Raw genomic sequence first — 24,772 nt, forward strand, 5'->3', positions numbered from 1 at the left:
ATTAGCCTGCTGTTGAAGGAGTTTGCGTGTGTGTTGCTGCTTCATATGCAACCATTAGAAATAACTTCATGTTCTTGTGGTAGCTTGGAAGAGAGTAGTCAGTAATGTTAGAGTTGTAGCTAAGGAAGATAAATGGATCTAAGCCTTGGGAATTAACCTTTGCAGATGATAGATTGTGAAAACTATGTGAAGCTTCTGCCATTCTAATTAGTCTGACTAAGACATCTAGCAAATAGGGAGATTTCTAATGTCTCAGAGAAGAGAAAATGACTGCAATAAATGGATGAATGCCAGCATATTACAGGAGGCACCCCATGCTTTTCAAGTCTATGTAACTAGATTTTGACTAATAGAAAATCTTGTGAGATTAAATGCTGCTTTTCCTTTTATTCTTTTTTTTTTTTTTATATTCTAACTTTAATTTCTAACTTTAACTTTTAAATGTATATACCTAATATTATGACATGCTTTATTTTGACAGATAAGGAAGGACATAATTTTTCTGTATTCTGGGTGCTGGTGAGTGTTCTCCTAGGTGCAATAGCCATGCTGTGCAAAGAGCAAGGAATTACAATACTGGTAAGAATCCTCTTACTGACTGAATTTTGACCTCAGCATCTGTCAGGTGCGGTTGTAAAGCGTACAAAGATGAATGTTCTCCACAACTAATCACATACCTTTTTGTTCTCTTCAGCAAACTAGCAGTATTCTAATAGAGCTGTATTGGTTGTGTCCTAGCCAATATGTTGTAAATTTATTTTATCTTTTATAAGCAGTTTGCATGTATCTGTTAATTTCTTGCAAAACTTGAAAGATTAGCAGTGTTAGTTTCACTGTGTGTCATGTTCATTGGCCTTGTTTTTCGATGTATAATTGTAGAGACAGTGAATCTACAGGCCTCTCTTGAAGGCCATGAACAAAGATGTAATTGGAGGAGAATATTTTTAGAAGCTCTACCCTCTCGCTTTTTTTGAACATTCTAATTAGAAGTAGGGTCATTGTTTATTTCTAACACTGAGACTTTTCTTTCTGTTCCCTGTTTAAGGAACTGTATATGCTCATTTTGAGGGATCCAGTAAGGCCACCTGAAATGCATACCTTTTATGTAGTTGTATATCTGTATAAGTAAATCTAATTTGGAGCATTAACTGACATAAAATAAAGCAACAGAATCAGAACTATTTGCAGCAAGGACGTTCTTGTCCTTAGAAAAAAAAAAATTGTTGAAGAAATCACTGAAAACATCTTCCTGTAGGACATTATTTTCAGACAGACATTTGCAGGCTGATGTATTTTTGTAAAGGTATTTGTGAGGACAACCTAAGAAATACTCTTAAAACATTCTGTGATTATTTCTTCTAATGGTATAAGGTAATTCCATCCCTCTAAGGAAACTTGCATCCTCGACTCCCTTTTCTTCTCTGAAGTATCTGTGTACCATTGCACACAGCCTGGGAACCAAAACAAGAATTAGAGATCTGTGTGTGGTCGCAGGACCATAATCCTATTGTGATCACTAGGACATGGTAGGACAGCTTGCATTACTACAGTGCTGTCATGGACAGCTATGTACTTTTTAGGAAAGACAGACCAGAAAGGCGAGATGGTAGAGTTGCTTTTTATGTAAGCAGACAACTGGAATGTTTTGAGATCTGCCTAAGAATGAGTGATGAATGGGCGAAGAGCTTATGGATGAGATCTGAGGAGCAGGCTAACTTGGGTGACATCATTGTGGGTGTTTACTACAGGCTGCCTGATCAGGAGGAAGAAGTTCATGAGGCTTTCTACAGACAGCTGACATTAGTTTTATGAGTGCAGGCTCTGTTCTCACGGAGGATTTCAACAACCCTGATATTTTCTGGAAAAGGAACATTGCCAGGCACACGCACAGTCCGAAAGGTTCCTGCAGTTCTTGGATGATAACTTTCTGGTGCAAGTGGTAGAGGAGGAGCCAGTGAAAATAGGTGTGCTGCTGAACCTTGTTCTTATAAACATGGAGGGACAGTTTGGGAACATAAAGGTTGGTGGCAGCCTTGGATGCAGTGACCATGAGACAGTGGAATACAGGATTTTACATGAAAGAAAGAAGGTAATAATTAGGAATGCAACCCTGGACTTCAGGAGAAGCAACTTTGACCCCTTCAAGGACCTACTTGGAGGATTCACATGGATTAGAGCACTGGGAGATAAGGGCCCAGGAGAACTGGTTGACATTCAAGCACCACTCCTTCCAAGCTCAAGATCTATGCATTCCTAAGAATAAGGAATTCTTAGTCTGGCAAGGGTGGCAGGAGACCCACATGGATGATCAAAGGAGCTTATGGAAAAACTGAAATGGAAGAAGAAAGTTTATGGAATGTGAAAAAGGGGTCTGGCCACTTGGCAGGAAAATAAGTACATTGTCAGGGCATGCAGGGATGCAACAAGGAAGGCAAGGGAGGTCAAGAACAACAAGAAAGGCTTCTTTAGGTATGTCAGTCGCAAAAGACAGACTAGGGAAAATATGGGTCTGCTTTTGAATGAGGTGGATGCCATGGTAACAAAGGACACTGAGAAGACAGAGATACCAAATGCTTTCTCTTGCTTCAGTCTCTGCTCCTTGAGAATCCTGGACCCTGGAGGTACGAGAGAATATGGGGAAAGGAAAACCCTCTTGACCAAAGAGGACGTGGTCAGGGGTCATGCAGGGAAACTAGACATATACAAATCCAAGGTCCCCAATGGAATGCACCCATGTGCTGAAGGAACTGGCAGAAATGATTGCCATTCTGCTCTCTTATTATCTTTGAAAGGTCACGGAGAATTAAAGTGGTGCCTGAGGACTGGAGGAAAGCCAACGTCTAGAAGGGCAAGAAGGAGGAGCCAGGAGACTACAGACCAGCCAGCTTCTCTGTCCCTGGGAAGGTGATGGAGCAGCTTATTCTGGATGTCATCTCCAAACATGTCATCTCCAACAAGGGATAGTCAACATGGATTCACCAAAGGAAAATTATGCTTCACTAATCTGATAGCCTTCTGTGATGTCATGACCAGTTGAGTGGATGAGGGAAGAGCAGTGGATGTTGGGTACCCTGACTTCTGACACTGTCTCCCAAAACATCCTTGCAGTTAAGCTTAGGAAGTGTGGGATAGATGAGTGAGCAGTGAGGTGACTTGAGAACTGGATAACTGATGGAATTCAGAGTGTTGTGATCAGTGACACAGGGTCTAGTTGGAGCCCTGTAGCTAGTGGTGTTCCCCAGAGGTCAGTACTAGGTCTGGTCTTGTTCAACATCTTCATCAATGACTGGTATGAAGGGCAAGTTTACTGATGATACTAATCTGGGAGGAGTGGCTGGCACACTAGAAGGCTGTGCTGCTATTCAGCGAGACCTAGACAAGATGGAGAGCTGGGCATAGCTGATGAGGTTCAACAAAGTTAGGTGTGGAGTCCTACACCTGGGGAAGAATAACTGCACACATCAGTACAGATTAGGGGCTGACCTGCTGCAGAGAAGGTCCTGGGTATTCTGGTGGACAACACGTTGGCCATGAGCCAGCAGTATGCCCTGGTGGCCAAGAAAGCCAATGGTACCCTGAGGCACATTAAAAAGAGTGTGGCCAGCAGGTAGAGGGCGGTTCTCATCCCCCTCTATTCTGCCCTGGTGAGCCACAGCTGGAGTACTGTAACCAGGTCTGGGTTCCTCCGTTCAAAAAAAAAAAAAAAAAAAAAAAAAAAAAGCAGGGAACTTCTGGAGGGAGTCCAGCAAAAAGCCACAAAGATGAATCAGGGCCTGGAGCATCTCCCTTATGAAGAAAGGCTGAGAGACCTGAGACTGTTCAGCCTGGAAAAGACTGGGATCTGATCAATATGTGTGAATATCTAATGGGCAAGAGTCAAGTGCATGGGACCAGGCTTTTTGGTGGTGTCCAGCAACAGGAGAAGGGGTAACAGGCAACCCGAAACAGATGAAGTTCCACCTGAATACAAGGAAAAACTTTATTTTGAAGGTGACAGAGCACTGGAACAGGCTCCCCAGAAAGGCTGTGGAGTCTTCTCTTCAGATATTCAAAACCTGCCTAGACACTTTTCTGTATAACTTACTCTTGGAAACCCATATTAGCAGAGGGGTTGGACTATATGATCCAGAGGTCCTTTCCAATCCCTCTGACTTGTGATTCTGAAATTATTTGAGCTAGAAGACACAGAATTTTTATTTGATCTGGAGTTTTTATTCGTTTGCTAGGATTTATTTGCATTGCTAAGATGATGGTATTTATTCTTGTGTTAAGGGACAAGGGTCAAGGGGATGAAAGGATAAATCATATATTAAAAAGATTGCTTCTAGGCTGAATGTATTTTTCAGTTAGATTCTTACATTACTAATCTCCACGTAAGTGATACAAAAGCCTTGTAATTGCCAGCTGACCTCTCTTTGTGAAACCATGCCACACTCCAGCCTATCTCCTCGCTTTTCCCTATGATGGTTCCTGTTTGTTCTAACTCCTTCCTTGCCTGATACTATTTTTACTGACTACTTTTTTCCATTTAGTTTATTGATTTTCCAAAGGTAATAGGATGTAGACTAAGTATTCATGAATTGTCATGGCTGGTGATTGCTTGGATGTTGAAGTTGTACTTTAACATTGACCTCAACAGAATTACCTCATTGACCTCGAAAGAATTACCTCTGGATCTATTTTGTGCACATTCCACCCAAGGAAACAAACAAGTACAGTCCTGAAGAGCACTACTTATACTTCAGCTTTATGTGTAGTGGCTGATATAGAACTTCTCATTTTTTTTCAGCAACTTCCAGTGTGTGTGTTGATGTAATTGCAAAAAAAGCAAGCCTGATAAAATCTCTGAGCCTTTGGTTGTTGTGAGAATCAATGTATCTTTAAAAAATAATATTTTTGAAAGCTGGAAGTCAAAAGATACCATTCTGCTCAACAAGTGTGTGTGTGTGTGTGTGTGTGTGTAAAAGACTTAGAGAAACTTAACCTCAATATATGCCATATCTTTTGACTGTTGCGTTTACACTGCAGAACGTTTGGGAAAGCAGGCTGAGAACAGATAAGTAGTTTGAAACTGTTGTAACCATATGGGGCATAGTTTGCTGGTACATGGTATCCCTGCAGCATTATTGGATATAGCAAAAGCCTATCTATTACAATAGTGTGATGTTCCACTCATCTGAGCTGAGGTTCTTAATTTCTCATTCTGCCATGTTATTAGCAACATATCTGTTATTCACTTGTTTGAAATCAGGAATAAGATGTAAAATGTAGAAGTGGAATATAAGATGTATTTTTTTAAACTGCTTTTTGGGTATAGCTATCTCATCTTACTTTTTATTTACTTTTTTAAACTTTTTTTTTTTTTGGTTGTTTAGGGTTTGAATGCAGTCTTTGATGCACTGGTGATTAACAAGCTAAATATTTTGGAGTTCATTCAAAAATTACTACGTAAGGACAAGTTATTGGAGGTGAGTCCTTAGAGGTTTTGTTCATTCCTGTACCAAAAGAGAGAACTTCTGTCAGTTTTGTTGTTGCTGAGAATTAAAGAAAAATGAGAGATTTTCAGCCAGCTAAGTAAGTCAGTTGTGCAGTTAAATCTTTGCAGCAACGTAATAATGGTATTACATTAGAAATGCATTGAAGACAAAAAGCCTTTCCACAAGTTCTCACATCAGTATCTTAAAACTGTTGTGGACGAGCTGCCTGATGCTACAAGTTCTACAGAAGCAATAGAACTCCTGAAGTGGTTATTAAACACAGCTTAGTCAGCACAGGTAGAGCTATTTATTCAGATTCATGAGGTGCTTAAATAGACATTAGAAAAATAACATAAAAATATTATTATGTCCCATTTCCCAACTCTACTAAAATACTGTACTCTTTTCTTTAGAATATGAATTATCAAACAGGAGACAATTTATAGTGGATTGGAGATTTGAAAGTAGAACTATTCAAGCTCTGATAGATACTAAGGATAAATATCTACTTCTGTTGATAATGCTTTATCTAGTATAGGATCAAATGGAATTTAACACCTATTATTTGTTGCGGGATCATAATCATAACCAAATCACAAAAACAGTCATGGTTAGTCATGGTTAGTCAGGTTAGCAATTGATAGCAGCCAAATAGATCAACAGGCTACTAGAACATCACTACTGTTAAACAGCTAAATCATTTGCCTCTCCCATGCAAGCTTCAGCAAGGCAAAGGGAATGTATGTTCATTGGAATTTACATTGATTGGTTTCAGTGTAGAGAACTCTTGCTCATGTTTCTAAGCAGCACAAGTCCTATGGGACTGTTAAATTGCTTCATGAAGTGTGGCAACGTTCCTAAGAAGCTTTGTAGGGAAATCGGTGAAAGTGGAATCTTCAGAACTGAAACAATACGTTTGGGCAGGAATGGATGAGAGGTACAAGAATACGTCAGCAAGCAAGTAAGGATACTGAAGAATCGAGTTGTATAATGACAATAATGTCAACCAGCACAAGAAAAGGAAGCAGTCTAGAGCTGTATGGAACTAAAGCAGATCCAGCTCAAAATTAAAGTGATGGAAATGTGTCAGGGTCAAACTTTTTTTGGAGAATTACTCTTTAAACATGAAATTAAGCCTGGGATGAGACTTTTTGTGTAATTACTTTGTAATAAGACAAAGTATAATTAAAAAAAAAACAGTAAAATAAAGTAAAATAAAGTAAAATAAAAAATAAAATAATAAAGTAAAATAAAAAATAAAATAAAAAATAAAGTAAAATAAAAAAGTAAAATAAAAAAAACTTAGTAATAAGACAAATTGTAACAATGCAGTTTTCCTTCACAGCATAATTTTTTTCAGAAAAAAAAAAAAGTATTTAGCAATGATTTGCTTGAATCCTCATTGTAATGACTGTTACTGAGATGTGCAAATTGGAAGTAGCCATTTGAGCACAAAGGCTAGCTTATGTAAATTCACCATTACAGACTTATTTCCTTATGCATTTAACTAAATCTTTTATGATGATTCCACTGTCAACTACAAATATTAAAAACTCATCTGCGTATTTCCTTTAAACTTAACTTTTCCCTCATTTTAGAGAATAAATACTTTCAGCAAGGACTCTGCCAGATCTCTTGCCCGATAAGACTTTTTTCTTTTCATAGTTTTCAGAAAAAGCTAGTACTGATTCATAAGTAATTATGGTGATGCTTGCTAATCAGTGTATTTCAATCATAGATGGTAACAAGCAGCATGCTAGCTCTAATGGAGGACATAGAGAACGGATCATGTGTAACTATCCAGTTTCTAAAGGGAATAGTATATTTAAAGCTTATCAGGCTAAAGGAGGAAGATATGAATAAAGAAAAGCTAATACTTCAGATCATGTAACCACATTTCTCAGGATCCAGTCAACACCTTCATGTAAAAATCTACTGTTTATCAATGTTTTCATCTTCAGATATGTTCAACAGAGAAAGAAGTGGTTCAGATGACCCCTAATTTCAGAGAATTGCCTTCAGTCTGCTTCTCTTAGGACTTATTGAGGCTGCTTAGATTAATTTCAACCATCAGATTTTAGGCAGCTCTACGAGAGTCCTACAGCACTGTAACAAAGGGAGTTAGAGAGAGACTATAGTGAAGTTTGACATCTTTCTTGTAACTGCAAAAGTAAGACAAATGTCAATCAATAACTTCTCTGAAATGGTGGCCAAAATGATGTGAATATAGTAAGGAGAAAAATAAAATACTTGTTTTTAAATGCTTTTTCTTTCTTTCTTTCCTGTAGAGTGCTGGTCTGCTAAGGAAGGGGCTGCTTTTCAGGATAACTCTTCTGATGTCTGGAGGGGCTAGTATACTTTATATACGCTGGAGGATTATGGGCACAGGACCACCAGCTTTTACTGAAGTAGACAACCCAGCTTCATTTGCAGATAGTTTGTTTGTGAGAGTAAGTTATGATGGTGATTTTTTTTTTTTTTTTTGCTTAGAACTTTTGTCTTGGTCAGCTAATTAAATTTTCTTTTGTGTTTTAAAGAAACAAAATGGGCAATCTTTATGTTGTGAGATACGTGATGAGTCACTTCTTCTCTTGTGCTTTGTGATTTTCTGCCATCTTGGTTTTTTTCCTAAATCTACACCTTGAGTATTCTTTGCGTTCAATTTAGTATGCACTGCACACACTGAATTTCTTTCCATTTATTCACTATTTTTTTCATGCTTGCCAGCAGTTAGCTTTTGCTGCATTTCATTATTTTTCCACATACTGTATTTGACTCCTCATCTGTTCCTTCACAATTGAAGAAAATAGCATAAAGTTCTGGTGCATTTGGAGTATGTTTTGGCTGTATGCTTCTACCTGTATTAAGTCTGGGTTTGGAGATGAGGAATGAAGGATGTTGTTCTTTGACATTTTCTTCTGTTGTGAGAAATTCTTTCTGCAAGTGGATGTTGATTGTACAGTATAGAACTGTGTTTCCCTTTTCTGAGGAGAGCCTCATAGCTGTATTTAAAAAAAAAAAAAAAAGTTAGTTTCACAGCTGTAACATATATGGTCTACAGCTAGATGCAGCCTAGCAGAATTTAAGGATTTAAGGCCTGTTTTATAAGAAATGTTTTGCAATAACAGAAATGGTAGAAAAGAACTAAAGTTTCTTCCCCTCGCACTTAAGTTTAGTATCAAATAAATGTTTGTTTTCTTTTTGACTGACAGGCTATAAACTATAATTACTACTATTCGCTGAATGCATGGTTGCTGTTGTGTCCCTGGTGGCTGTGCTTTGATTGGTCAATGGGTTGCATACCCCTCATTAAATCCGTCAGTGACTGGAGGATAATTGCACTAGCAGCACTTTGGTTCTGCCTAATTGGTCTGATATGCCAAGCTCTGTGCTCAGAAGACAGCTATAAGAGAAGGTAAGAGACAGTGATGAATTTTAAATGGCTGGACAACTTGAGTACAGTATTATTTTGTTAAATTCAGTACTGATAATTTTAACAATTCAGTGGAACCAGTGTCTAGCAAATGCAGTTCAAATAAATATTTATAGCTGTCATTACAATTTTATCCCAATTTGGGTCCATCACTGTACACTGACTAGTGGGAAACACTTGGAGGGAGAAATATGGATGGCTGCTTTATTCTTCTCCTGAAATGGCACTGTAGGTGGTAAGAAGTAATCTGTGTTCAGAACAGAGCACTGTGTTGTTGACATCACTTTTTCTAAGTCATCATCTCTTTTAATGCTCCCTCTTAATAATGAAAAGGAGAGATGTGCCTTGACAGAAGGTACAAATGCTAGTCACACAATTAATAAATAAAATACTGACCCATAGTATCTACTGAAGAAATAATTTGTACTTTACCAAAAGAAACTAAAAATATATTTATATTGTTAACTATGCTGTCTCACTTAAGGATTTCAGCTTAATTTTTGCTGGCTTTTGTCTGTTTCCTTAGATTTTATGTATAATTAATTCTCAGCTCCTTCACTTTTTTTAGCAGCTCAGTCACAATGAGATCATCCTGTTTTTCAAAGTACTGAATGTTTCCATTTTCTTTCTGAGGTATTCTGTAACTTCACTTCTTTGCTTGTTTCTTCAAAGACTAACCTTCCTTTCCTTTATTTCTGTACTCATTTGTAATTTGTACAATTGAAATCATTTGAGAAGAGAGGAGTTGAATCTTGTTACAAGTGTCATTGTACTTCTAGGAAAAAAAACTCACTAAGCCAATATTGCTGAACCATTTTTTAGTAAAAAGTAAAAACCAAGTAGTGAAGGCCATGGACATTGAGAGGGAAGGAAAAAAAGACTAACGAGTACCTTACTGTAGATTTGTTATATACATTACAGAATAGAGATTTAGTTGCAATAAATTTGAGTACACAACAGCCATGCCCATGACCTGAAACAGATGTGGTGTTCATTAATCCTTTGTAAGGATCCTTTTTGTAAGATTCCCTGTCTCAGTTTTCTCAGTTGTCTAAGTTCTCTGTCTTCCATAGTTACCTGCTGAGGGTTGCTCATTCCTGATATAGATACCTAAAGCAAGGAAGATGAAATGCCTCTCTCCACTGACTGTGGAGAGTAGGAGACTGGTGGAGATGTAGACTGGTATGTGGTTAAACAATGGATTCTACTATTAATGTCATTCTTAGGGAGGGAAAAAAAAAAAAAAACCACTCTCAGTTGGAAACATATCTAAGTTATTTCTTTAAGTGACCTGTGTATTTTTCCCTTTTTTTACAGTCTAATTAGTTCTCTTACCTGTATATTTTAAATAGATATTACATAATTAATACTTAATGGGATTATTTTCCAGTTTTGAAGCACGAAGTTTGCTTTTCTGGTAATTATAGCTAGGGTTTTAAAAGTGAATAATAGATTAGGCTTCAATAAGATTTTGACACTTCACTCTGACTTTTTTATGTAGTTCCTAAATGCTGCTTTTGAATGCCCTGCTCCATTTGCACTTTTTTCCTACGTTTTTTAAAATAAATATCGTATGTTAAATGAAAAAGGTACTTTTATTAAGCTTTGTGGCTAATTTGATAATCTTGTTTCTTGTTTGCAGAATTCTTACACTGGGACTTGGATTTCTTATTATCCCTTTTCTTCCTGCAAGCAACCTGTTCTTCCGTGTAGGATTTGTTGTTGCAGAGAGAGTCATCTACCTCCCCAGTATTGGCTATTGCATTCTGTTTACATATGGATTTAGTCTCTTGAGTAAGCAAGCCAAGAAAAAGGTACCATCAAAACAGTCAGTAAAGCTGATGATGAAGTGCTTCAATTGAGTGATTTGATTCTTAACTTGTCTCTCTCTCGTTAAGAAAATTCTTGCAGTGGCAGTACTTGGAATCCTACTGATGAACATTATGCGCTGTGCACTCCGCAGCAGTCAGTGGAGGTCAGAAGAACAGCTTTTTAGGAGTGCACTCTCTGTATGCCCTCTCAATGCAAAAGTAAGTCAGTTTTAACCTTCTTTTTTCTTTGTGTTTTTAAAAAATACTTTGAATTTTGAAATGAAGGCAGTCTTATGTGTAGTCAATGTGTTGTAGGTATAGTAGACCTCACAATTTTCACTGGGCCAGGAGTATGACATTGACTTATCAGACACCTTAAATGATGGTATTAACTCAATTGAAATAGCAGACAGTGCAAATTACAGTTTAGTATTATCTTGAGTTGTAATTCAGAACTTGGGGGATGGGGGATGAGGAAGGAGAAAAGAAAGGGGAGTATACTTCAGGAAAGAGCATTCAGTCAAATCATGTGTCAAAAAAATTTCTTAAAAGAATTGATTGTACAATTGCAGGTTATTACAGCAAAATATCAGAGAATTTAAGTAAGTTGCAGTGTTCTCATCTAAATAATTTCTATACTGTGATTTTTAGAATCCTTCCAATGGTATATATAACCAACACAGCTAAGGTAGAAAGAAACATTATCTGTGTGTCTGCAAGACAGAATAAAATCTTTGCTCCTGCTTCTTCTCTTTTACAGTGGCTGAATGAGCTAGGTTTCAGACACAGACATTAAGGAAAACTGCAATATTCCTTTCAAGACTTAGAGAGAGAAAAAGGCAGGGGTGGGATTGATGTTTCATTGCACTGAATGAACATCAGTGTTTGCATAGTAGACTGAATCTAGCCTGCCTGCAGAGGTGAGCTCTGCAGCTGTTCTTAAATAACTGAGGCTGGGATGTGTTGGACTATACCACAGAGCCCTGATGTTGTCTGAATTTTAGAACAGACTATCTTCAGTAAGCCTGGGTATGGGAATCCACAGCTTGTTAATAGCAACACATGGATGTTTTGCAAAATTAGATTTCTGTAGTCTAAAGTTGAATATTGAAAATACAGATCAAGATACAGAATTTAAACGGATACCTGTGAATGCTGAACTTTGTGAAGAGAATGACAAATTTAGCATCTACTGGAACACAAATGTGCAGATGTGATCTCTAAAAAGCATTGATGGTCAACATTTACAACATAGTTATGTCTTAAAACAATTTCAGATTTCAATACATAGGAAAAGAGCTATTGTATTTTACTGTGGCAGTGGTAAGTAACCATCCTCTCTTCTATGATGACTTCAGTATATCTTGTCTTCTGAATGACAAGTACATACTGTAAATGGAGCAAATGCAGTCTGCTTTTTTGTGTGTAGCTCTATCCATCTGCTATGGTAAGAGTGCTTTAGACAGATCTACACTCTTTGCCTCTGCTCCAAGGTCCTTGGACACCAGCCATGTCTGGCTGGGAAGCTGTGTAGCTGTGTTTGCACAGTGCTGTGCTTGAGCCGATAAGCTGTGTGCAAGCTACTGAACTAATGCAGCTGGTTCAAAGCCAGCAAGTGTACAGGGAAAACGAGCTTGTGTTTGTCAACACTAGGCTATGTAGACATGCCTGGGCTGTATTGATACTAGTGACAGCTTGCACAAATAGCAAGCATGAGGATGTGAACAGGAAGGTTTTTATAGACTCACATTCCAGCCTTCTTTAATGAGTAACTTTGAAATTGCAGTATTAGGGAACTTGACTAGCCAAGAACAATAGAGAACCCATTTGTAAGAGCCAGTCTCTTTTTTTTTTTCATAATGGATCAGCTACATCTAGTCAACTTTGGCAAAGATAAATGTAAAAATTGGAATTAGGTTCTATTTTAGTCTTCTGTTGTTGTCAAGAAATTGCAGACTTCCTTTAAAACTAGTTCCACAGGACTTTTCATTGGCCCCTTTCTTTCAGTGGCAGAATGATTCAGACCATAAGATGGAATGCAGATGATAACATTTCTATTTTTCTCAGAACATCTTTGACTTATGTAAAGTGGTCATGCTTTAATTCCATTTTGTAGCAGGGTTCCAAAATCTCCAGGTGTCTCCCAAATACCAACAATACCTGCAGCTTTTGTAATATAGCTCTTCTCAATTCCAAATTGTCTGTATGTGAGCAGTGTAAGGTAAATTTAACATAATTCTAAGTAACAAGTAGTTACAGTGGTGCCTTCTTTAGTTTCAGACTCACATTCTTTAAACATCTCTCTTAGACAGAGGTGTGGAAACTGCAATAAATCAAATTCTCTGGCATAGCAGCAAATCTATCCCTTGAGTGATGGATATATCTGGCTCAAGAAGGTGAACTTAAGGATCAACTTTGATAAACATGGCCCAGTAATTTTGAAATCTATTGGAAGTAATCAGGGACCATAATGAGGATACGAAGATTTTTGACTTATTTTTTTAAAGTTCACTATACAGAAAAGTGTATGTTATCGATTTTAAAATGTATGTATGCATGTACATTTGTTTATTTGTGAGAAAGAGAAAAAAGAATGTTATAGCTATGTCCAGGAGTATGTCGCTCTTGCTTGGTCCTGTTTTTAAGTTGGGTTGAAAGATTCGTAGACTGAAGCAGTATACATATGGCAGTATTTTGCCTAGATGAGCAGAAGTATATATATTTATTTACATATATATATTTAATATCATCACATTTTTTTCATACAGTATAGATTCATTGAATTCATAGAGCTCAGTGGTAGTATGCACTAGTGTGAGTTAGAACCAGGCCAGTCTTGTCTCTACTAAAGCAAATTTTGTAAACAGTCACGTAAGCTCTTTTCTGATGGTGACATGTTACAGGTAGTTCATAAATTTCAAATAATTCAGTGCTAGTGGCTTAGGAAAGACTTAATGGATTTAATTGAGTCTTTTCATTGATGCCAGTGCGTTGCAAGCTAATCCAGAAGTGCTTTGTTGAAGAGCTAGAATATCTGATAACAGGCTATGATAAAAGCCTAGCTGCAGTTGGACCATATTAGATTACTGGCTTGGTATTCATCCCCTTAGGTTTATACATCTACATCTGAGCGAGTCAGGTTCCCTTTATACCTGGAGAGGATAAACTGTCCCTTTTATCACATGGTTTGTCATCACCTTGAGCTACGTGACTGATGCAGGGCAGAAAGACTGCACCTTGTTCTGTGTATTTCTCTCCACTGGTTATGAAAGAAGGTCTCAGAACTACCTCAGTTGTGTATACATAAGGTTGTGAGATTTTGCCCTTGTCCTAGTGCCATTCACTATTTCTAGACATCATTGTATTGCTTCTCACTCTCTGATGTTGTTATACGCTGTTCTCTTTCAATTTTAAAGAATATTTCTGTCCTGAAGATGCTAATCTCATTGGTGTTTTCTGCATTAAGTTACTGTTGAAAATGCCAACTTGCTTTTTCTTGTTTTTTAGGAAAGCCATAACAATTAAGAATCCACAGACAATGCCTATTTTTGATGACTACTCTTAATTGATTATATAAATAAAGGTACAATAATGTAATTAAATATATGGAAAATAGGAACCATAGTGACTGACCTTTTTTTTCCATAGATTTTGAAATAATTTAAATGATTGTAAATTGTTAGCAGTTTGTACATAGTCTGCACATTCTATTTAGTACTAGGTTTGTTTGTTTTTTTTCTCTTTGCAGCATGTGATTTAATAAACTTGCTGTTTTTTGGTTTTGGTTTTGTTTTTTTTGTAATTCACTTAAGTAGCAACATTTCTGCAATACTTAGCAAAGGAGTTATGGTATTCTGAACAGAATGTGCTGCTAACCAGTCTGCCTTGAGATACTAAGGATGGTGAGCATAGGAAGTTCTGTACCAATATACGAAGGAACTTTTTCACAGTAAGGGTGACAGAGCACTGGAACAGGCTGCCCAGGGAGGTTGTGGAGTCTCCTCTGTATATATTCAAGACTTGCCTGTACACATACCTGTGCAGCCTACTGTAGGGGGCCTACTTTAGGAGGGGGGGTTGGACTCAATGATCTCCAGAGGTCCCTTCCAGCCCCTACAATTCTGTGATTCTGTCATTCTGTAGCTTTGTTCCTGATGCTTCATGCAAACTGTTTTTATCATGGGGACAAGTTTGTCAAAGACAATCTATTCTCATACTGAAAATGAACAAGGGATTTTTTTAAGACTATTTTCTCTATTTTTTTAAAAAAGCCTTGTAAAACATCTTTGCGTCAGGACAAGTTTGATGGCTGTTAAAGGTTTTATGAAGCTGATCTAGAAAGAACTTCCTTTAGATATTGAGAATTCTATGTTAGATATTAAAAGGGGTTTATCTTCTGAAAAGGATACCTTAAATGCTGTTGGTTATATTTTTAGAGGTTAACTGGTGTTTTGTTGCATGAATAATGTTTTAGATGTCAGGTGCTTTGTATATGAGTATAGTAATGCAGAAGAACCCTTAGAAGATACTAGCTGCACAAACACAATGGGAAGATTAAAAAAAAAAAAAAAAGCATTGTTTTATTTAGAAAACAGAATTTCTGTAGCAGAGGAAAGAGAAGAGTGTTTGATGGAAGAAAAACTAGCATTGAACAGAAGCATCTGTGTATTTCTGTACAAATTTTGACATCTGTGCGCTGCTTCCATCCTTTTCAGCAAATGTTCATATTTGTTGAAAAGGTGATTATAAGCAGTGAGGAAGAGAGAATAAAATAGTCGATAATCAGTGCTCCAGCTGAGCACTACATATATTTCCTAGATGATAGTGCATTTCAATTTCTTCCTATACTGGTTTGAGACAGGAAATAGGGCGGGGATGGAACAAGAAATTGGTTTGATATTAATGATGATTTTGTACAGGGAAAATGGGTTCTTTTTTTCTTTTTTTTCTATCTCATTTTAATGTGTATGCACATATAAACACTTGAGTAAGAGTTCAAGCATCATGTGTGTCTAACAATAATATACAATGCTTTTATCTTCTTATAGTGACATCTTAGACCCATTGAGGTATTAAGGGCAGACAAACACAGAGCCTAGTGCTAGGCCATGATGCCATGGTTATGTTAATTTCTAACATGGCATGTCTGTTGGAGTCAACTAGCTTTTCTCATGGAGTATTTTTAGTATATTGCTCTTTCTTAATTGCAGAGAATGCTGTGTTGTTATGCATCTCTGAGAAATGTTCATTTTAGAACTATTACTGTAACGTAATTACCTGTTTAAGTTTGATAAAGGAGCAAGTGGGCATAATGTAATATGTCATTTTCAGCTAATATCTATCTTTAGTGCTCATTTAGTAATGAAATGGTATGTCTGTTCTTAAATGTTTTATCAGGAAAGGAAAATCCTCTCCCAGGTTGGCATGGGTGGTATCTGTTAAAGCCAATGAACCATGTCTCTGGAGATTAAATTTAAAACATCATACTGACCTGTCACTTAGGGTATGTGGGAAGTGTCTGTCCCTGTGTTGTATAGATAGGAATTGTAGGAGAGATCAGAGAGAGCTACAGCTCTGTGCTTAGCAGAGGGCATACAGGTTGTTTGTAAACCTGGTTGAGGTAAGTAGGGCAAAAGGCTGATCTTAACATCTCTCTAATTCCCAGGGAAGTGAGAGACATGACCGTATAACTAGGATAACCTGCACCCTTCCAATGATTCTATATGCTTAGAAACAATTCCTGATTCTGTTCTTAAGATAAAGATTTTATTGCATGTTTCCGCCTGCAAATTTGCTTCGAAGCCATTTTGTTGTTGGAGGTTTATGGTAATCTGAGGGTTTCCTTTTGTTTGCTTACTGTACTTTTTCTTCTCTTACTTTCTTCACTGTCACCATATAGTGAGGAACTAAGGTTACAATTTCTCCTGAAGGGAAGTGGGAAACATGTACAACAAGGAACTCTTAATATTCTGGAAAACTGTGTTGAAACATTGCTCCTTTCACACAGAAACTCTATCTGAGTACAGAAAAAATCATGGAGAGAAAAAAGAAGATTGTTTTAATAAGCAGTAGTTTATTTAAATAGCTTTGTTATCAGTTTTAATAATGTAATAGATCATTCTAATTCAGTTCACAAAACATACACTTACACTTAATGTTTTGTTCGACGTTCTGACTTGAAAGTATTGATATCTTTTGGGTTTCTGCAAGCTAAATAATCCTATTTACATGAGAAGAATATGCTTTTTGCTGCTCTTTTAGATAGAAATGGATTACAAGAAGTTCCACACTGTAAGAAACTGAGGCAAAAATAGAGTCTGAAAGTGAAATGCTGACTGACTCCTAACACAAGACAACTGAAACATATGTTTTTAAAACTGAGTGGGTGGCATACACAGTTGTTGTTTTTTGGGTTTTTTTCCTCAGATGCTCTGTCTTCAGTCTTTAATCAAATTCCTTCTTGCAGTAATGCTTATGATGTCTTCAAAATGTACAGCATGAAGAAAAAGACATTTGTAAAACTTTAGAGAAAGAAATTGAATCTGGTTAGTATAGCCTTAGTTTGCTTCCTTTACTTTTTTCTAGAAGTTTTGCTAGAAGTTATCTTTTATCTGGAAGTGCAGCAAAGTTTAATAACCTAATTATCTCTGAATAGCTTTTGAATCTGTAAACTTCAGTGCATGTATAATCAAAGCAATCCAGTTTGCTAAGAATACTGTTATAATGTGCTGAAAAATTTCTTGAAGAGATGCAAATAATGCTCAGTCCTGAGCAACATCTTTAGGGTCTATTATTTTACTTTAATGACCCTTGGAAAGCTACGCTATTTTCTTAATCACAGTGAATTGACTTTAATAAATGGCTATGCCTTGATATAAAAGTCCCATCCTGTTGCTTGTTAGGAGTAGGCCTTATTTTTAGGTCATATTTTTTCTGAATGTATAAAGGAAATGTCTGAATATTTTATTTTTTTTTCCTTGGAAGCTGTGCTAGAGCTGCTTTTATGAGATGCTGAATCTGTGTGCTGTTTTATATCTTACAGCCTGAGGAGCTGCTTCTGTGAATGCTTAGTAAGCCTTACAGCATTTTTACTATCTTTAAAACCAATGAAATAACTTTTTCACTTATTTTCGAAAGCATGAGATATGATTTTAACTTGATTTGTTGCTAGCATGGTACTGTATAGTCACAGTCATGTAGAAGTGGTATTCAACAACGAAATGCTATAACAGTTGAGTTCAAACATAATTGTGTGTTCTAGATCAATGGGACCCAGGTGTTGTGACAAACACAATGAGAATTTAAACTTTGGACACATGAGGCAAAAATCCTTTTCTGAATGTTTAGGGTGAATTAGAGCTACCTAAATTTATTACAAACCTATCATTATGTATTTCAATCAAAATAATTTCTGCATAGTGTTCTTTAAAGAGATTTAAATAAGATTTTCGTGGTATGAAAATAATTGCTTTGTATAAGTTTGTTTTAGATGTGGCATATACATTTTGATTTCAAATAGTAAGGTAATTTAAAGCATGAATTCTGATCGAGTTGCAGAGAAGTCTATTTTCAGCAGTTGGTGTTCACAATACTTTTATTTCTAAATTTGAGTATTCCTTTGATCAGGTAATGTATTTTTTTCTGACAGTAGGCTTAAAATAGGATTTGAAATGTCTTCCCACTCAGATTTATCCTAAATTTCCTATCTAATCCTTACCATAAATCCAAATGATAGGGATTTTCTCTGTAGTTATCCCAAAACTCTAGACCTTTCCTTTATTTTCACCTGCATGTAACAGAAAGGGTCTCCGACATGCTGTCAAGGTTTGTTTGTTTGTTTCAGAAATGCTGTTTGGTATGCATTATTAAAGTGAAACAAAAATAGTTGGATCTTTTGAGTGGTGAGAAATGGTTGTTATTCAGTTTATATCAAATTTCTCCTGGCTTACAGTGAAGTAAAAGCAAAGTTTAATCAACGCTTAGTGTTGTAGTTTATCTTCCACTGTGGGATTTGAATGAGTCAGAATAATTCATCTGACAAATAATAGAAATGAAGGGTAAGAGGTCTCCATATCAAGAGTCTTATGGACAGTGTGATGAACTCATTTACAGTATCAGGAAGTGAATAATCTTTCTTAACTTGCTAGACCAGGTAAGCCGATTTATTTATTCCTAAGATCTTGGTTTTTTACAGCTTTCATTCTATATATTGTCCACCCTGGAGAATCCACCTACCACAAAAAAATCAACAGTTATCAACATAAGTACTGACTGTATCTTCTAGGAGTAATAACTTTTAGCAACACAAATCCATAAAATATGTGATTGTACAGCATCTGGTAAAATGTTCATCTGTGTTTTCAGGTACACTACAACGTTGGCAAAAACCTGGCTGACAAAGGAAATCAAAGTGCTGCAATTAAATACTACAGAGAAGCTGTAAGGTATTAAAAATTTGCTGTTTTATTGAACAATCCTGAGATTGCTTTAATGTTTAACCAGGGGAAAATGCTTTGGTATTCATTTTCATGCTCTGCAGAGATGAAGGGCTAACAATTTGCATACGGAAATGTGTCTCATACATAATAATAATCTCTTCAATTTTAAATTTTAGGTTGAACCCTAAGTACGTACATGCCATGAACAACCTCGGAAATATTCTGAAGGAAAGAAATGAACTCCAGGAAGCAGAAGAGTTGCTGTCCTTAGCTGTGCAAATACAGTATGTTTAGAACAGTGCTAACCAGTGTTTTTCACCAGCTAAGCAGAAATGGTATACAATGGGGTCTTCTGTTCTAGACACTCGATTATCATCACTCTCTTTTTCTTTTTTTTTTTCCAATTTACGCAGACCTGATTTTGCTGCTGCATGGATGAATCTGGGAATAGTACAGAACAGCTTAAGAAGGTTTGAAGAGGCAGAGCAAAGCTACTGGACAGCAATTAAACACAGAAAAAAATACCCAGATTGTTACTACAATTTAGGGCGGTTGGTAAGTATTTTTGAATAAATGGTCACTATCAGAGTGGTTTGAATAAATGATCAGTATTAGCGTGGTTTGCATGTGCATATAATTCTGCTGTATTTTTAAGTGCTTATAGTTATTCTAGTTTATTTGTTGTGTACTTCAGAGTGATTCCCTATTTTCAATGCTTTTCCTATAATTCCATATCACATTTGGCAATGCTACTTTTCCTTACAGAGATGTCTAAACAAATAAATATGTAGATTGTGATTTTTTTTTTTTTAAGAAATAACTTTAATAATTTCTCAATATTAGACTGTTTTACATAGATGCTATTTGTTTTATATTTCAACAGATTGTTAGGCAGTAGAACCACACAAAAAATAAAAAAGCTTAGATTCTTGGAAATATTTATATAATAAATGTTTACTTATTCTCTTGTATGGAGTTCTAAACTGCATGCTGGTTTTCATCCCCTTCCTACTGGTATAAACATATTTGAGAACACGCCTGGCTATCAGAGAAAAAGCAGCGTGGAACTGTAATGTTAATATATACCAGTCTATCATCTATACTACCCTAGTGCTCTTTTTACATTTCTTATTTTTGTTTATAAGAGCAAGCTCTACTAGAATTATATGAGAAGGGCTAATAACTGTTTAGTACCTTTAGTCCATAATGGGAAAGTAAATCAGGGTGAAATTACTGGAGTTTTCTTTCCTTTTAGTATGCGGATTTGAATCGCCATATAGATGCATTGAATGCATGGAGGAATGCTACAGTTCTGAAACCAGAGCATAGTTTGGCTTGGAACAATATGATTATATTGCTTGATAACACAGGTATATGCCCATTTGAATATTTTAATGAATAATTCAGTGTCTTGCTAAACTCAGAGCTTTATCTGTATTTATCCAAAAGGAGTTCTACTTCTGCAGCTATCAAGCTACTCTTCATAAATATTAGAATACCTTCTAACTCACTGGTTTTAGAACATAATTTAAAATCCAGCCCATAAATTGAATTTCTGATCCTTGTTTGAAATGCCATCAGTGTGCAGGCGTGTTTGTATTATAGACTAAATTTCAGAAGTTTGGAACCTGTGTTTTTGTCCTTTTGAAAGTGTTATTTGTTCAAAACAAAATGGAGGTTTTCTGTTATTTCCTTCTATAGGACTTTGCATTTCTTTGTGTCTGAGATACCTGGTTTTGTTTAAAAATGCATGTAATCAGCTATTCACAAAATACGTGTGCGTGCAGCATGAAAAGGAGCTAGTAAGGCTGTGCTAAAAGATGCTTTCTCTTTTTCCACTGTGTGGGCTCCCAGGCAATCTAGCTCAAGCAGAGGCAGTTGGAAGAGAGGCCCTGGAGTTAATACCTAATGATCATTCCCTTATGTTTTCTTTGGCAAATGTACTGGGGAAATCACAGAAATACAAGGTAGGTAACTAGATCTTTCTCTGTTTCATTTTTGTTGTGGTTTTTCTTTTCTGTTTCTGTAGAAACTGAGGAGGTCATTGTGGACTGTGGGCTTAAATAATCAGGATTCAACACCCATTTCTGTCACAGAATTATGATGTGATTCTGGCCTAAATTCATCCGACCTTATTTTTGATGCCTGTGTTTGGAACTTTGGTGACCTAGACTGCATCACTGGTCAGTGAAGAGAAATGGGCTCTTAAGCACACTAGAGGGCAGTTAAGAATTTATATTCCTTTTCTGTCTACGGAGAAAAAACCCTTCTGTTTAAAGGCTTTGGTACAGGGTCTAAAATTAGATGTGATATACTTGTCCATGTGCTCTTTGTATGTAAAGGAAAGCAATATTTAGCATTACTTGATATGAATTCTAACCTCTTTACCTCAGAAGCTATCTAAAATGAAGATATTATAGATTCTCTAATCCTGGATTGAAGATAGGATACCTGGATAATCCCAGAATATTATGAGAAATTCATACACTTTTTCTTGGATACAATTGACCCGCTAAGCAGTGGTACTTCAAAATTAACTACTTATATTTATTTACAAGTAGTGAATGTAATGCAGCTGGGGACAGAACTATTTTCCTAAAGAAAGTGTATGAGCATCTGAAGACTACGTCACATATAGCTAATATATTCATTTGCTTTAATAGACTCTGTAGGCACCAATGTATGTAAGCAATAACGAGTTTTTGGTAGCCCTGAGGAAAAAAAATGTCATATACTGAACCATGAGTTTTGGGGGGTTTTATGGCTTTTTGATACATTGTAATGTTAGTAATGCTGAAGGAACAGCCTCAGTGTAAAAGAAAGAAGATTTTATGATGTTAAACTACTTAGAATTATTTTTTTTTTTCACCAATTACTGTGTCTGAATTCCACAGTCATATTCATCTGTAGAGTGATGACTTGTCCACGTGTGAAGTCAAGACCTGTGACAGCCCAACACTTTTGTTTGTGTTGATGATGCTGTTATATATCACGACTGTCGCTCTAGACTGTTTCATTTTTTTGTATATTCTATTATTCCTCTCTTTCTACCTTGAAGCTGTTATAAAATATGTTTTCAGATTACTTTAACTATGTTCTAGAAGAATACAAATTAACATCCAGAATGTATAAGGGGTAACATTATGGAGGAGTTAATTGCTAGTATTACTTAGATGAGTCATGAGTGTGAAAGAACAGAGGATCGTGCAGTTATTTAGCAAGGGTAATATGCAGCCTGACAGAATAAAAAAATGTTTATAATGAAGTAAGCAGAAGAAATATGTAGAAAACTTGCTAGGAAACATTCTCTGGGTATAGAAGAAACAAGTTTGCCTTAGAAAATTAAAAAGGAGGTAATGCTGTCCAGTACTGAGCGGTCATTATGCTGCAGGGGAATGCATTGGACAAAGTGGGAATAGTTGTAGGGGAAAATAAAGCTCTCAAGCCAGAATCCTGAATAAAGCAAAAGAACCCAGGGAAGAAATCAGAGAGCCAGTGAGAGTTTTAATATTTCATTAGGGAGTAGTAGGTTTGTGTAGAGCAAATGATAAAGCCTAACTTGAGGTTGATGGGTTATAACAGGAAGAGCAAATTAAGGGAATTGGAAAGTGGAATTAGTTAGAAAAGGAGATAATGACAGCAGCAGCTGAAGTTTTGCATGGCCTGGAAAAAGGAGATAGAGCATGTTTGTTTGTTTGTAAGTGGGAGAAAAAATGTTGATTAAAAAAAGTATGGAAAATTGATTTCTTGCCCACCCCCTCAACATGTAAAAACAGAGAGAAAAGGATGGTTCTTTAAGGGTGTTTATTGAGTTGGGAGGAGTGAGGAAGGTGTGGGATAGAGGCTGTCAAGGTGATGGAGGTAACTGGCAGAAGGCTGCCTGGCTGCATCTGTTTTGTTGTATAACCTCGGGCATTTCATTTATTTACTTTTTATGTTTCTGTGTAAAAGTTGATGCTACACTGGCTCTGTTGCCATAAAATAAGATTTGTTTTGGGGTGGGTTTTGTTGTTTTGACGTTTTATTTATGGTTGGTTGGTTGGTTTTTGGGTAGTTATTTTTAAAGGCACTGAGTCAAAAAGATTTTATTATGTTATCAGAGATTCCCTTCAAATGACTTGGATGTTTTCCTTTGGTTTTAAGTGCATTTTGATTTTCAGCAGGAGATGGATTTCCTAAGCAACCCCCCAAAAGTCCTCCAACCCTTTAAGATTTGTTTGTATCTATTCATGAATGATTTATTATTCCAGAAACAAAAGCGCATAAAAGATTACCTGTTTTGGAGTTGTGTTTTGTTGTTGGTTTTTTTTTGTTTTAATTAACATCTGTTATACCAATATAGACTTCTCTCTTAAATACGTGTTCTTGTTGCAATGGACAAAGAATCAAGCTATCTTTAGTTCTTTGAAAATATATATGCTATGTTTTTGTTATGTATACATCCACATTTTTTTCTGTAAGATGTACAACAAATTGGAAACATTCTGCATTTCTTTTAATATTTGAAATAAAGCCAGACTACAGCTCTGTACTGTGGGCTTGGCAGCAGATGGAATGCAGTGTGGTTTCCCAAAGCCTTCACTATAAGCCATGTGCAAGTTTCCTCACAATGCTTAATTTAAAGATTTGGCAAGGCAGAGTAATTTGAAGTATCACCGGATGTACTGGAATGTATATTTACTCTATACATCTGCAATAATATGAAAGTGATTCACCTTCACTAGTCTTTAATGAGACAGTATGCTTCTACTAACTGCTGAGCAAAGCAGTGGAAATGAAAATGTTTTCAGTATGTGGTTGAAGATGTATGGTAACGAGAGTCAGCTCTGATCGTGTATTTCAATACATTTTCTTGGAACACATTGCGTGTATTGCCCTATCTTACTTCAGCAGTGAAAACAATAAGCCTTATCTACTTCTCCTTTGTGTAGGTGACAGCATTTAGCCATAAAAGTGAATTAACTGGACAACACATCTTTCAGAGTGTTGTTACCCTGCTTGATTAAGAAAGCAGAGATTTATTTATTTACTTAACTGAAATACTAGAATTTGCAGTGGAAAAAATTACAAGCTGTAGGATTTCTGACTACTGCATGCTTTCCAGGGCCATTCTGTTGTTGATGTATAGGTTTGTGTGGCTATATGTAAAAAGATTATCTTGCAACACCACAAGATTTGCCAAAGGTTTGAGTATTGGGATGTTTCTCAGGTAACTCAGTTAGAATCATAGAATAATTTTTTCACACAGAGGGTGGTGATGCACTGGAACAGGTTGCCTAGGGATGTTGTGGATGCCCCATCCCTGGAGGCATTAGAAGTCAGGTCAGGCTGGATGGATGTGGCTCTGGGCAGCCTGGCCAAATGGTTGGCGACCCTGCACATAGCAGGGGGGGTTGAAACTAGATAATCATTTTTCTCCTTTTCACCCAGGCCATTCTATGATTCTGTGATTAACAGTTTTGAATGGAAGGGACATCTGAAGTCATCCAGTCCAATTCCTGACCAAAACAGGGACAATGGCCAGTTGAGTCTTGAACATTTTTAAAACCTCTCCAGGCAACACCTTCCAGTGCTTGACCACCCTCATGGTTTTGGTTTTTTTTTGTTTGTTTG

General features: G+C 36.5%; 1 protein-coding gene across 1 annotated transcript; it reads left to right on the forward strand.

The window, feature by feature from the left end:
- Positions 1–459: 459 nt before the first annotated feature.
- Positions 460–23,443, forward strand: TMTC4 (transmembrane O-mannosyltransferase targeting cadherins 4). Its single transcript, XM_010728613.2, has 12 exons — positions 460–579; positions 5,376–5,468; positions 7,766–7,927; positions 8,690–8,892; positions 10,553–10,724; positions 10,809–10,940; positions 19,086–19,165; positions 19,336–19,443; positions 19,573–19,714; positions 20,415–20,529; positions 21,014–21,126; positions 22,054–23,443. The coding sequence occupies exons 1-12, from the start codon at positions 460–462 to the stop codon at positions 22,072–22,074; spliced, it is 1,461 nt and encodes a 486-aa protein (XP_010726915.2). The 3' UTR covers positions 22,075–23,443.
- The last annotated feature ends 1,329 nt before the right edge of the window (positions 23,444–24,772 follow it).

This window comes from Meleagris gallopavo, chromosome 1 (genome assembly GCF_000146605.3).
Source record: "Meleagris gallopavo isolate NT-WF06-2002-E0010 breed Aviagen turkey brand Nicholas breeding stock chromosome 1, Turkey_5.1, whole genome shotgun sequence".
NCBI classification, from domain to species: domain Eukaryota; kingdom Metazoa; phylum Chordata; class Aves; order Galliformes; family Phasianidae; genus Meleagris; species Meleagris gallopavo.

Coding starts and splice junctions, on each gene's coding strand:
- TMTC4 (XM_010728613.2), top strand. CDS start 460: ATGACATGCTTTATTTTGACAGATAAGGAAGGACATAATTTTTCTGTA. Junction 10,941..19,085: donor TATGCCCTCTCAATGCAAAA/GTAAGTCAGTTT, acceptor CTGTGTTTTCAG/GTACACTACAACGTTGGCAA. Junction 20,530..21,013: donor TATATTGCTTGATAACACAG/GTATATGCCCAT, acceptor GTGGGCTCCCAG/GCAATCTAGCTCAAGCAGAG.